The sequence below is a fragment of the Trichechus manatus genome, unplaced genomic scaffold (genome assembly GCF_000243295.1).
Source record: "Trichechus manatus latirostris isolate Lorelei unplaced genomic scaffold, TriManLat1.0 scaffold00090, whole genome shotgun sequence".
In the NCBI taxonomy this organism is placed as follows: Eukaryota; Metazoa; Chordata; class Mammalia; order Sirenia; family Trichechidae; genus Trichechus; species Trichechus manatus.
Genome location: NW_004444026.1, coordinates 3,571,504 through 3,583,541, shown reverse-complemented (window position 1 = coordinate 3,583,541; position 12,038 = coordinate 3,571,504). Strand labels below are relative to the sequence as shown.

Below are 12,038 nucleotides of genomic sequence, written 5' to 3'. Positions count from 1 at the left end.
AGGAAATTACTCAATGCCCGCTATCCAGCTTCATAGATCTTCACCTACACAGGAAAGAGGCGCAGGGTACAAGAAGGGTAAAACCAGGGCTGAAAATTTGCATGTCTAACAAGCTCCCAGTTGATGCTAATGCTGCTAATTCTGAGAACCTCTAGTTGAGCAGTGGTTGTTTATTATACGTAAGAATCACTTGGAGATCTTGTTAAAATGTAAATTCTGAATCAGTATACCTGGGGTGGAAATGCAACTTCCCAGTAGGGGTTTGAACCAGAACGAAGCGGTTCGAAGCCCTGGGTAAAACCACTCTCCGATAGGAAAATCGCTGCCGTGATTCTCGATTTCCACCACAGCTCCGGAGAAACCTGCAACAGCCTTCGGAAGTGCGTTTGTTCCGGAAGCTGCTGCGGAGCCGCTCCCAGAGAAGTCCAAAAGACGATTTGGCTGGGTACGTGGGGACTGTGCGTGTGGCTTCTTTCATTGCTTAAAATTTGTCACTTGGACTTTCACTGATCTTTGAGATGCCTGGAGAGACAGGTAATAGGATACAGATTAGCACTCTGGAAAAGGGATCCACAAAATCTTAAAATCATCTGTAGCGGACGTTTTAAAAAAATGGGCTCAATTAAGCCTTTACTCCCTGGCCTCCTTTAGGCCACCAGACCCAACAAGCCGTATTTGTCCCACACTCTAAGCTGCCCCAGGAAAGCTCCGGAAAACTAAGCCTACGGAAACTCCAGGACCTGCAGGAAATCGACCCAGAGTTCACCTTCCCCCAGCCCTGTCCCCTCCCTTCAGGGCTCCTTTCCTTCTTGCAGTAAGCTCAGGAGCCCCGCCCGCTTGCGCAACGCAGACCTCGCCGCGCGAGACGCTAAGCCTCAGCCAATGGCCTGCTTCGCAGGAAACGTTACCTCTGACCTCGGGGCTAATCAGAGACAGTGGGACGAACTCCTCGCGATAGGTGAGGTTGAAGCTGCCTCCGCCATCTTGGAGATGGGAGACGGGCGAGGTCTGTGGTCCTTCTGCTAATGCAAACAACAAAACGGGCTCATTAGTCACACCCGAGTGGGGTTATCATCACTGTAACTGTTGACCAAAACTACAGAAGAAGCGAAGGTGTCAAAGTCAGCCGCGGGGATATTGATAGCAGCTTCACCTGCCTGCTGTGGCGGCAGAAGTGAAGTGACTGAGGACCGGAAGGATGGTGCAGTCTTGTTCCGCCTACGGTTGCAAGAACAGATATGATAAGGATAAGCCCGTTTCTTTCCACAAGTAAGTACCCGGAGCGCCTTACACGGCTGGGGGCGCGCGGCCGGTTAGGTTCGGGGGCGGAGTCCTGTGCGTGTCCGCGTGAGGGCTAATGAGGGGGATTCAGGTCTCGCAGGCGAGGAGCGGTGGGCGTGTCCGGACGGGGGAGTGTTGGGAAGCGCCGCTCCGAGGCCGGCGCTTCTCCGTTCCGGGCTGCGCGTTCTCGCCGCGCGTCGCCGCAGCGACCGTTTCTCGCGCTCTTAAAACCAGCCAGGATGGCAAGGTGCGCTCGTGGCTTCGGGTTGGCGAGTTCGAGGCCCGTGGGCAATGCCAAGAGACTCTTCGGGTCGTGAGGTCTCCAGGCCGAGAGGCTTCAGAGTTCGCCAGCATCGGTCATAGAGAAGACTCAAAAAATTTAGTGGTAGATTTGAAACGGAAACAAAGACGCTTAAAAAGACGACCCCCAAAAACCAAACTCGTTGCCCTCGAGTGGATTCCAATCCTGTAGGACACAGTAGAATTGCCCCATAGGGTTTCTAAGGAGCATCTGGTGGATTTGAGCTGCCGACCTTTTCGTTAGTAGCCATAGCTCTTAACCACAGCGCCACTAGGGCTCCACACACACAAACACAAAAACACGACAGAAGTTACATTTTTTGTCCTTCAGAAACTAGTTGTGGATGGGAGGCCAGAATCACAGCAGTGAAGGATTAATTTTTGGCCAGGATTTGAGGAAAGGTTTTTTTTTATAACTGTAAATACATATATAATAAATCATTCTTATGTCAACATGCTTCACATGTATAATTGAGTTAATACACTAGTTATGTTTATCATGTTGTTCAGCTATTACCATTATGTGTTTCCAAATTTCCCACGGCCTTTAACGGCAGCTCAGTATCTGAGGGAGGATTTTTTTGACTCAATATCTAGGAACCAACATTCGCTCCCAAGTTTTAGAGAAGGCTTTTGGTACTGCCAAAAGAGTAGTTATCTTTACAGCATGCAGTAATCATAATATGGACAATAATAATAACTTAGACTGCAATAACGTACCGTAAAGCTAGTGTGACCTTTATGAGAGCACAGACAAAGCCCTCACAGAGGATTTTCCATATCTTTAGATTCCGTCTACCCTGGTGGTGCAGTGATTAATAGCTGTGGCTGCAAACCAAAAGGTCAGCAGTTCATATCCACCAGCCCCTCCTTGGAAACCCTGTGGGGCAGTTCTTCTCTGTCCTACATGCCCCACAGCTGAAATTCAGGACCGTTTCACTCAGTAGGTGCTGCAGTTACAGTCCTCGGGAGGAACGTAGGAAAAGAAAACTCCAAAATTAAAATGAGTTAGTGTTAATTAGATGTCTGTAAAATGTGACAACAGTTTCATTCAGCCAAAATTAGTATTTACAAATTTTATTACATTTGCATTAGATTTTCTTTGCAAGAATTCTCGAATGTAAATGGATGATAGCTAAGAAAGTAGAGCCAATGGTAAACTACATGAATTATTGATAGCCAGATAATTACAAAAGCAAATGTTAAGCATGCCTTCAGTTTTGGGGGAGGGGACCATTTATGTTTAATGGAGAAGATGGATACATTTTTTTATGTTTCATATAATGTGGGTTGGACCTTACAGAAATAGGAGTACTTAGAGCATAGGGTCACTATGAGTCAGAATTGACTCGACACAACAGGTTTGTTTTTGTTTTAGAGCATAGAAAGACCTCAAGAATGTTAATGTTTTCCCATCCTCGTGATTGTTCTATAGCATGTATTTTATTTGAATCTTTATTTCTTCAAAATAAAAATGGTAATAAATGAGAGAAGGGGATAGAACACTTCCAGAATTCAGTTAAGTAGATCCTAATATTATTTCTTGATTTATTGGAATCTTTGAACCCTGATGAAATTGACCTCCATCCAGTATTTTCAAACTGTGGGAAAGGTCGTGAGATACTGACAAGATCTCATGCATTCTGCTCCCTAGTCTCCCACCCTCACATTTCTAATGATACGGCAGAGGGAATTTATACTGGTTGCTGTCGAGTTGATTCCTACTCGTAGAACCCTATAGGACAGAGTAGAACTGCCCCATAGGGTTTCTAAGGAGCGGCTGGTAGATTTGAACTGCTGACTTTTTGGTTAGCAGCCATAGCTCTTAGTGACTGCACCACCAGGGCAGAGGGAATCTAAAGATACGGAAGCTCCTTCATTAACACTGGAAACTAGTGCAGGGTGCCATTTACACTTCAGAAATATTGCATTTCTTATGAATATTAAACAGTTGATTGAATGGAAAGAAGGACTAACCTGTATCTCATCCCTTATCTAACACAACAGTATTTTGGGGAGTGGATGGGAAAGATCTTGAGAGAACCTCAAAGATAACCTGAGAATTTATAGTGCAGGAAGTCCTTGGACCCGCAGGCCCTGCGTACTGAAATTTACTTCGTACTTGTAGAGGCTGTATCCAGCAGGGAGCTCCTAGGAGTACCTCTTCTCCCAGCTTACACATACTGGGCAAAGGGACTGTCATTAGGATTAGCTAGATCTTAATGATAATAGCAGAGTCAGACTCTGGCATACCTTACATGGAAGAGAAACTTGAGCACAGATTTGAAACATCTTTCTTTGGCTTATTTCCAATTCTTCCAGTTTACCAAATCCTTGACCTGGAAAAGTACATTCACAGTAAATTAAAACTCTTCCTATCTTCTTTTATCTGGGCCTAAGAGACTTTTTCTAGTTGATAGGTAAATGAAAATAAAAAAATATATTTTTTATTCCTTTATCATTATTTTCCTATAATTTGATTAATTCAGATTCAGCCTGTTCACATTGTCAGACTGGTTCTAGAGAACTAGAAGCCCCTTTTACCCAGTTCATAGATAGACGTGTACAATTTTGTTTTACAACATACAGAAAATTACTGGTAAAAAAAATTAATACAAATTCTGTGGTGTTAGGTGCTGTCGCGTCAGTTCCGACTCATAGGGACCCTATATACAACAGAACAAAACACTGCCTGGTCCTTTGCCATCCTCATGATCATTCTATAGCATGTATTTTATTTGAAACTTTATGCCTTCATAATAAAAATGTTAATAAATGAGATAGAGAAATGGAGCTATTCTCTAATCAAATGCTCGTTAGTATTAGAGTGGCGCATAGTATGGAGCATAGTACAGTAACTCCAATGTAGGATAGTGCTTTCCTGAGTAGGAAAGTTTGGGTGTCTTTTTTTTTAAAAAATAAGGTTAGAGAACTGAATTATGTCATCTTCTTAGGTTTCCTCTGACTCGACCCAGTCTTTGTAAAAAATGGGAGGCAGCTGTCAGAAGAAAAAACTTTAAACCCACCAAGTACAGCAGTATTTGTTCAGAGCATTTCACTCCAGACTGCTTTAAGAGGGAATGCAACAACAAGTTACTGAAAGAGAATGCTGTACCCACAATATTTCTTTGTACTGAACCACATGACAAGGTAATATGTGTTTTAGAATATTGGGTGGTCTTCTGTTCATAAAATTAATGTCTTTGTGGAAATTTTGGAAAATTCAGATTGGTGTTAAATGTTACCTATTACCTATCACTTGTAAATAACTACTGCTAACAGTGATATAGGGGCCTCTGGGTGGAGCCCCTTGGTGGCGCAAACAGGTAAGCACTCGACTACTAGTGGTTCCAACCCTCCCAGAGGCGCCTCAGAAGACAGGCCTGGCAATCTGCTTCCGAAAGGTCACAGTCTTGAAAACCCCGTGGAACAGTTCTACTCTGACACGCATGGGGTTGCTATGAGTCAGAATTGACTCGATGGCAACTAACAACAGTGAGATACATTTTAAAAAAAGAGAAAATGTGGTATTTTAAAGTTAAATATACTCATGCTAAGAAATTTATTCTAGCTTTGTAACTTATTTAAAGATCAGTCTGTATACCGCTATTCATGTGTTGGTAAGTTGTGAGTTTTCTTTATCAGTGACAGTTCAGTTTCAAAGTCTTTTTTTCTCAGTTTTAAATGCTTAGTGAGTATTTAATTAAATTAATCATTCTTTATCGTATCCCACTTCTTCTGGTAGAAAAGTATAATTAATACTTTAAAAAATCAGTTTCTTATTTTGGGATGTTTTTATTCCACAGATTCACACAGAAATCTAATATTTCTTAAATGCCACAGATAAATTTTTTTTAATTGTTATTTTTAGTTACTAAATTCAAACATACTGTACTTTATTGTTTTAGAAGGAAGATCTTCTGGAGCCACAAGAACCACTTCCGCCGCCGCCTCTGACACCTCCTGTTTCCCAGGTTGATGCTGCTATTGGATTACTAATGCCTCCCCTTCAGACCCCTGATAATCTCTCAGTTTTCTGTGACCACAACTATACTGTGGAGGATACAATGCATCAGAGGAAAAGGATTCATCAGCTAGAACAACAAGTTGAAAAACTCAGAAAGAAGCTCAAGACTGCACAGCAGCGGTGCAGAAGACAGGAACGGCAGCTTGAGAAGTTGAAGGAGGTTGTACACTTCCAGAAAGAGAAAGACGACGTATCAGAGAGAGGTTATGTGATTCTACCACATGACTACTTTGAAATAGTTGAAGTACCAGCATAAAAAAATGAAATGTGTATTGATTTTTAACAGGGCGATATCACATAGCCTCTTCTAATCTATAAAGGAGTTTCATTTGAAAAAGTAAATACTTGATTACTTGTATAAAAACAATTCAGAATATTTTTTTAAAAAAATAAATTAGATATATACTGTAAAATTGTAATTTTTTTGTTTCTAATTTCAGAGTTTTTACATTTTAACAATATTTTAGAAGTTATAAACTAACCTCAGCTTCCATGTAAGTTGGTTTTGAGATTGGGGATTTTTGCTTCTTTAATTTGAGTATTTATAGAAATAATGTAAAAATTAGAATAACAACAATTCATTAAGTTCTGTAAGTACAGTAAGGATGATTTGAGTTTAAAGTTTAAAATTTAAATTTAATGTAGTATATTGAGAGAACTCAGTTATATTTCAAATCAGAAGTATGGGTCAGATAATGGGACATAACTTCTCAGAATATCTATATACATATTCACACATTTTTAAAATCAGAAGGTTCGTGTGTCTTCGAATCACTTCTCAAGGATAAATGTCAGGTCAGTACTTACGAAAAAAGATTCGGTTGTTTTCAGAGGAGAAAATGAAGAGTCTTTCCATACCTAATCAATGTGGTTAAGCTGCTTTATAAAGTGGGCCCTCTTTCTTCCCCACTGTCTAACATTCTAAAGTTAAAAGTTACCTCCAGTGGAAGAAACATTCTTCAATAAACAAAGTAGGCACTGTTATCAAGGAAGTAATAAAACGGGGTTTGTCTGATCCATGGCATGCTTTTTTTCTGTTATTACCCTTTAGCTAAGGGGCAGCCAATTCCCCACCTGTAGTTACATATGCATTCAGATCACTAACAAATACATTGTGTAGTAGAGTTTGATTTGTATCATAATGTGGTAATCTTGCATTTGACTAATTGATTTTGGTCAAGGCTTCACATAAAAAAAAAGATTTCTTCACTTTTAACACAAGCTAGGAATCATATCCCATTTATTTAAATGAGTGATTTGTATTCAAAAGTAACCTAATAAGTAGTGTTTATTTTACTGAATGTAGAGATTTAAACACTGAGATTTCTGTTTAAATTGTGAGTTGTGGTCTGACTTTGTGAGAAGTTTAACATATATTTGAAATGAAAATATGTTCCAAGTAAACAAATACTGCCATAGGAATTATCTATTTAGATTTAGAATAACTGACTCAACTCTATATTACTTTATATTTCCAAGTACATTGAAATAGTTGAAGATTAATAGACTTTTTAAGACAGTATTAAAGATGTGAAACAATGACGTTCAGAAGTGTCTTTTGTAGACCTGGTTTGTGGTGTAATTCACTGCCATGCTGCCACTGGACAGTGCTTTGATGCATGGAGATTTGATTTTTTTATGAACTGATATTTCAGAAATAGAAAATACTGGTTTGATTACTTGAACTTGCATAACTTAAGGTAACACTGTTTAGAATCTTAATGAATCAGAGGACTTTTATAGTTATTCATAGATCTCATAACTCTTTTTCGAAGCCACAAAATCTCCAGGTAGTTTATTTTTACATTTCATCTGTAGCAATTCCTGGAGGATAAGAGGGTAAATATTTTGCCAAGTATATATCTTGAATCTAAATTATTTTCTACATAAAAGTTAATTACTCTCTCTCTCTCTTTCTCTCCCAGAACAAAGAATCCAGTTTAGATTCTAAAAGTGGTAATCATAATGATTTAGCATCTTAGCATTATGATATAAACTGAAGCTATTATTCTTTTCTTAATGAACATAAATCCCTATTTGGAGAGAACTGAGCAAGCAGCATGTATACCAACTGCTGGCATTTAAATTATTTATCCTATTAGTTTCATACAGGGAGTTTGAGGTACAGGTACTTATTTCTGAAATGTGAGATGTAACATTTGTTGAACATTTTCAAATTTCATTTTGTCAGTTGTGTTGTTTATTACATTGCCAAGAAGGGAAGAATATTTAGGCCCAAAAAGATCCTATTGAAGCATAGTGAAACTCATTAATCTGAAACAAACAAGGATCAGGCCTCAGTCTGGAACAAATGGGGCAAAGGCCCATGTGAATTGCAGCATATTCTGAGAAACGAGATTTACTTTAAGCATATATAGTAACATACTGAAATTTCCATTATGTATAATGTAATAATCTGGCAGTAATGAAGAGAATGAACTGTTTTTAATACTAGAATGAGGGCTTCGAACAGGTTCAGTCATGGCCAATGAAGCGAAACTGGAACAGATCCGAAGTTTTAAAATTTGGGTGTTCGGGAATGACAACTGGAACAGGAAAAATTACAAGTTGAAGCCCTGGAATAGGAGACTTGGAAGAGGCATAGTGAGCCCATTCAGGAACCTGTTGCATAAGATTGGATTATTGACAGGGCTGTGGAGAGCGACACACATTCAAAGAGGCACAGTTGGCCACCATCTTTGAGTGGGGCACTGCTGTTTCTGACTCTGCTGAATACCCAACGGGCAAGACAATTGGTTTCTATATGACATGTACACTGTCCTTATTTTCTAAGAGGGAATTAAGTTTCCAGCAAGGCTTTTACCTGTAATTTTTTCCCTTCCAGTTATTGTTCCGGTTCAATTTTGGTCTGTTCTGGTTTCACAGTGGTTAAGAGCTTGGCTGCTAATCAAAAGGTTGGCAGTTCGAATCCACCAGCCGCTCCTTGGAAACTCTATTGAGCAATTCTGCTCTGTCCTGTAGGGTCGCTATGAATCTGCATCGACTCGACGGCAACAGGTTTGGTTATTTTTTTTTTTTTAGAAATCATTGAACACTAGCCTAACCTCCCAACCCTGTGGAAATCTTCTATAGTATCCCTGAAAAGTGGTCATTCACTCTGTTTACTATTTATGTTTAAGTAGTTATTTGTCTTAGATTCTTTAAAATAGGTTTCTGGATTAGAATGAAATCGGTTGCCACTCTCTTTATACCTCTTCTTTATAAAACAATGTAAATTTCACTTTGAACTGTTTTAGTTGGGACTATCAAATTCCAAGTTAATTTTATAATTTTATAAAATAATTTAAAAGTTTACTAATAGTCTACCTGTTACGCATATTTAAAATAATTCTGTCATTGCAGTAAAGAAACAATTGTGTTCACAAATTGTTAGCAAAACTTTTAACTTGGAAATCCAAGAAGGTGAGGGACTTTTTAAAGTATAACTTGTGTAATTCCTTAGGAGTATAACAGTAAGGTAAAGGCAAATTAAAGTTTCACTTGATTTGGATTTTTTGAGCTTAATATTCTCTGATCATCTTTATACAAAATATATACACATACACAAACCCAACTCTGGTGGGTGTTAAAGTTAGTATTAAGCAGCATAAAATAATACACTTAAAAATCTATTTGATCTGAAAAAAATCCATTTGTATTCCAGAATTTTAAAAAGATAGTCCACCATGAATAGCATTTAAAGCAAGAGAACAGATTTGCCTGCTTGGTTACTACCCTTTCCTAAGACTGGGGATCATGTGATCTGGATGACCAGTGACTGAAGAGCACTACTCTCAGCTGATGGTAACTGGTATTTTTGGGCAATATAGTTCTATATAGTCTGTGTGTTAAAATACAGTAATTGATGTGGAGGAAAAATACCAACGAGCAAATACAGTGGTTTACAAACAAAAAAAGCAGTTATAATTATTGTACTTAAAGTAACAGGGAAGTTTACTCAAAATAATGTTCTTTTATATCTCCATGTCTTGATTTCCTTTTTACCCTGGATGTGGTTTTATTCTACTGAGAAGATTTATTCTGGATGATAAATATTTTTTAAGCTCCAAAAATCTACTGAGAATTTTTATTCACTCTTCCCTAAATTCATAGTATTTTATGCTTTGAGATTATCAAAATTTCATTTTTAAAACATCTTAAGGGATATGAATAAACTTCCATTGTTGTAAACTATTTTTGGTGAAGTATACTGTAGAATATCAGCAATAATTGGATAGATGACTTCTGGAGTGGCTGCATAAAGAGCTTCGCTGACCCATTCCCCAGCGTAACAGCCATAACTGGTGAAAATTATTTTTAAAAAACTGATTTAAAATCTCTGCAAATTGTTCTGTGGGCATATAGCAAATGAAAAAACATTCAGGAAAATCAACTAAATTTCAGAACAGTAAGAGTCTGTGGCATTTGAGCCATGACCTGTTCCTTTCCTACCCCTGCTCCCACCCCCAGCTCAGTGTGACAGAAACTCTACTCTGGATAGGTGTGGACAAAAAAGGCTCCCTCTGCCCCAAGCTCTCAATCAATGGCCACAGTATACCCCAGAAAGCGGCAGGCTGCCAGTATTTCTCATGCCACTCCGGCTCAGTGATGCAGAAGCTAATTGCCAGCCAAATGCAACTGAGAGATCAGCTGGGTTCCCTTCTTCCACCCAGCCCCCGTCCATAAGATGGAGGTTCTATCCCAGGGGCAGCATGCCAGGAATACTGGTCCCAGATTGCCCATATCAAACGCATTCATAGGACAGAGTCCCGCACCAGGAGAGGCAAGCCAAGATCAGAGACTACCATTACCACTGAGCCACCCTGCTTGTAAACAGAAGCGGGCCACTATCCCTGCCCCTGCCCCCAGCTGTGGAGCAATGGTTCATAAACTTTGCCCAGGGGAGAGGCAGGCCATAAGAACAGAAAGCTCTGAAATTCTCTTAGAAGGAACTGACTTTATTTGGAATGGAGCGTGGGGAAGTTCAAGCCTAAGGGCACTCTCAAAAACAATGGAGAATTTAGTGGTAAGCAACTAAGAGGAGGCTGGTAACTCCACGAGAGCAGCAAATTAAATTGTAGCTAGCTAGATTACCAGAGAGAACCAACGAAAGAGCTAAGAAGAGCCCTCCCGGGTTCAGAACAAATCTCAAATAATAGCCCCTGCAGAGGGGCCCAAATTAAACTGTGGAGCAATTTATGCCCTGGGGCATTGTTAAAAACAATAGAGCAATCATTTGGCAATTAGTGGAGTCTAACAGCTGAGTGTGATACCAACAAAGGCAGTTTAACAGAGAGATTAGGGAAATAGAGAATCCTGCTAAAACCACTGTCATCCCAGGTGACTGTGGATTCCAAAGCCTGTGTGCCCTCTGTGCAAGGGTTCCAAAACTGAGGTGCCTTGCATGCTTAAGGTGGCTGGCTCAGGTATAGGTCCAACTCCATTTTGTGACTTCTGCTTCGGCATTCCTGCATGTGGTCCTTGGCCTCTGGCTGGATGGAACCAGCAGACTGACTTCTTCCCATTCATATGCATACGGATTTGGACCTTTGACTGGGTGGAACCAGTAGACTGACTTCTTTGCATTCATATGCATATAGCCTTGGACCTCTGACTGGGTGGAACCAGTAGACTGACTTCTTCCCCTTCATATGCATATGACCTTGAGCCTCTGACTTGAGTGGAACCGGCAGACACTGGCCCCCTGTCAATCATTTTGTGATCCCCTTGTGAGCACGTATTTCCGCAATTATGTAAGTGTACCCAATCCAAATAGCCCGTTCGCGTTTCCAATCAATCACTGTAAAGCTCCCGCTTTGAGTTGTCCTGCCTCCTGCTTACCTAATCTTGTATCTTCTGATCAGAATGTTGTATTTTACCTCATAATTATGTCTCTGTGACGCCACCATTTTGGAGCACTGGTTTTTACTTTGTGATATCCAACATGTCCCTGGCTCAAGCTGCTTTTGCTCTCAATAGATCTCAAGCTGCCTTTGCTCTCAATAAATCTGCATTTGCTCTCAAATTTCTATTGATTTGCTCTCAGTACATCAAAGTATGCATTGTCACTCAACAACACCTCTAAGGAATGACATTACAGGTTTCACACTGAGGGGAAGTAGATTTCACTAAATTAGTCCAGCCAAGTCATTAAGTAAAAAAGCAAACGATGACAACAACAAACCCAGGGGAGCAGGAGAATCACCATCCACAATTGCTACAATATATTATCTAAAATGTTCAATTTTTGACAAAAAAATATGAGACATATAAAGAAATTGAAAAGTGTAACCCAAAAAGCATGCAACAGAAACTATCTTTGAGAGGGTCCAGATGTCAGAATTAACAAAGACCTCAAAGCAGCCATAACAAATATGTTCAAAGAACTATAGTAAACCATGCTTAAAGAAGTAAAGGATGATATGGTGAC

The 12,038-nt window shown here is 39.7% G+C and overlaps 1 protein-coding gene across 1 annotated transcript; it reads left to right on the top strand.

Moving 5' to 3' along the window:
• The first annotated feature begins 982 nt into the window (after positions 1–982).
• THAP1 (THAP domain containing 1) lies at positions 983–6,171 on the top strand. The gene is made up of 3 exons (XM_004382091.2): positions 983–1,269; positions 4,536–4,731; positions 5,490–6,171. Exons 1-3 carry the CDS (start codon positions 1,199–1,201, stop codon positions 5,862–5,864), a joined length of 642 nt encoding a protein of 213 aa, XP_004382148.1. The 5' UTR covers positions 983–1,198; the 3' UTR covers positions 5,865–6,171.
• Positions 6,172–12,038: the final 5,867 nt, after the last annotated feature.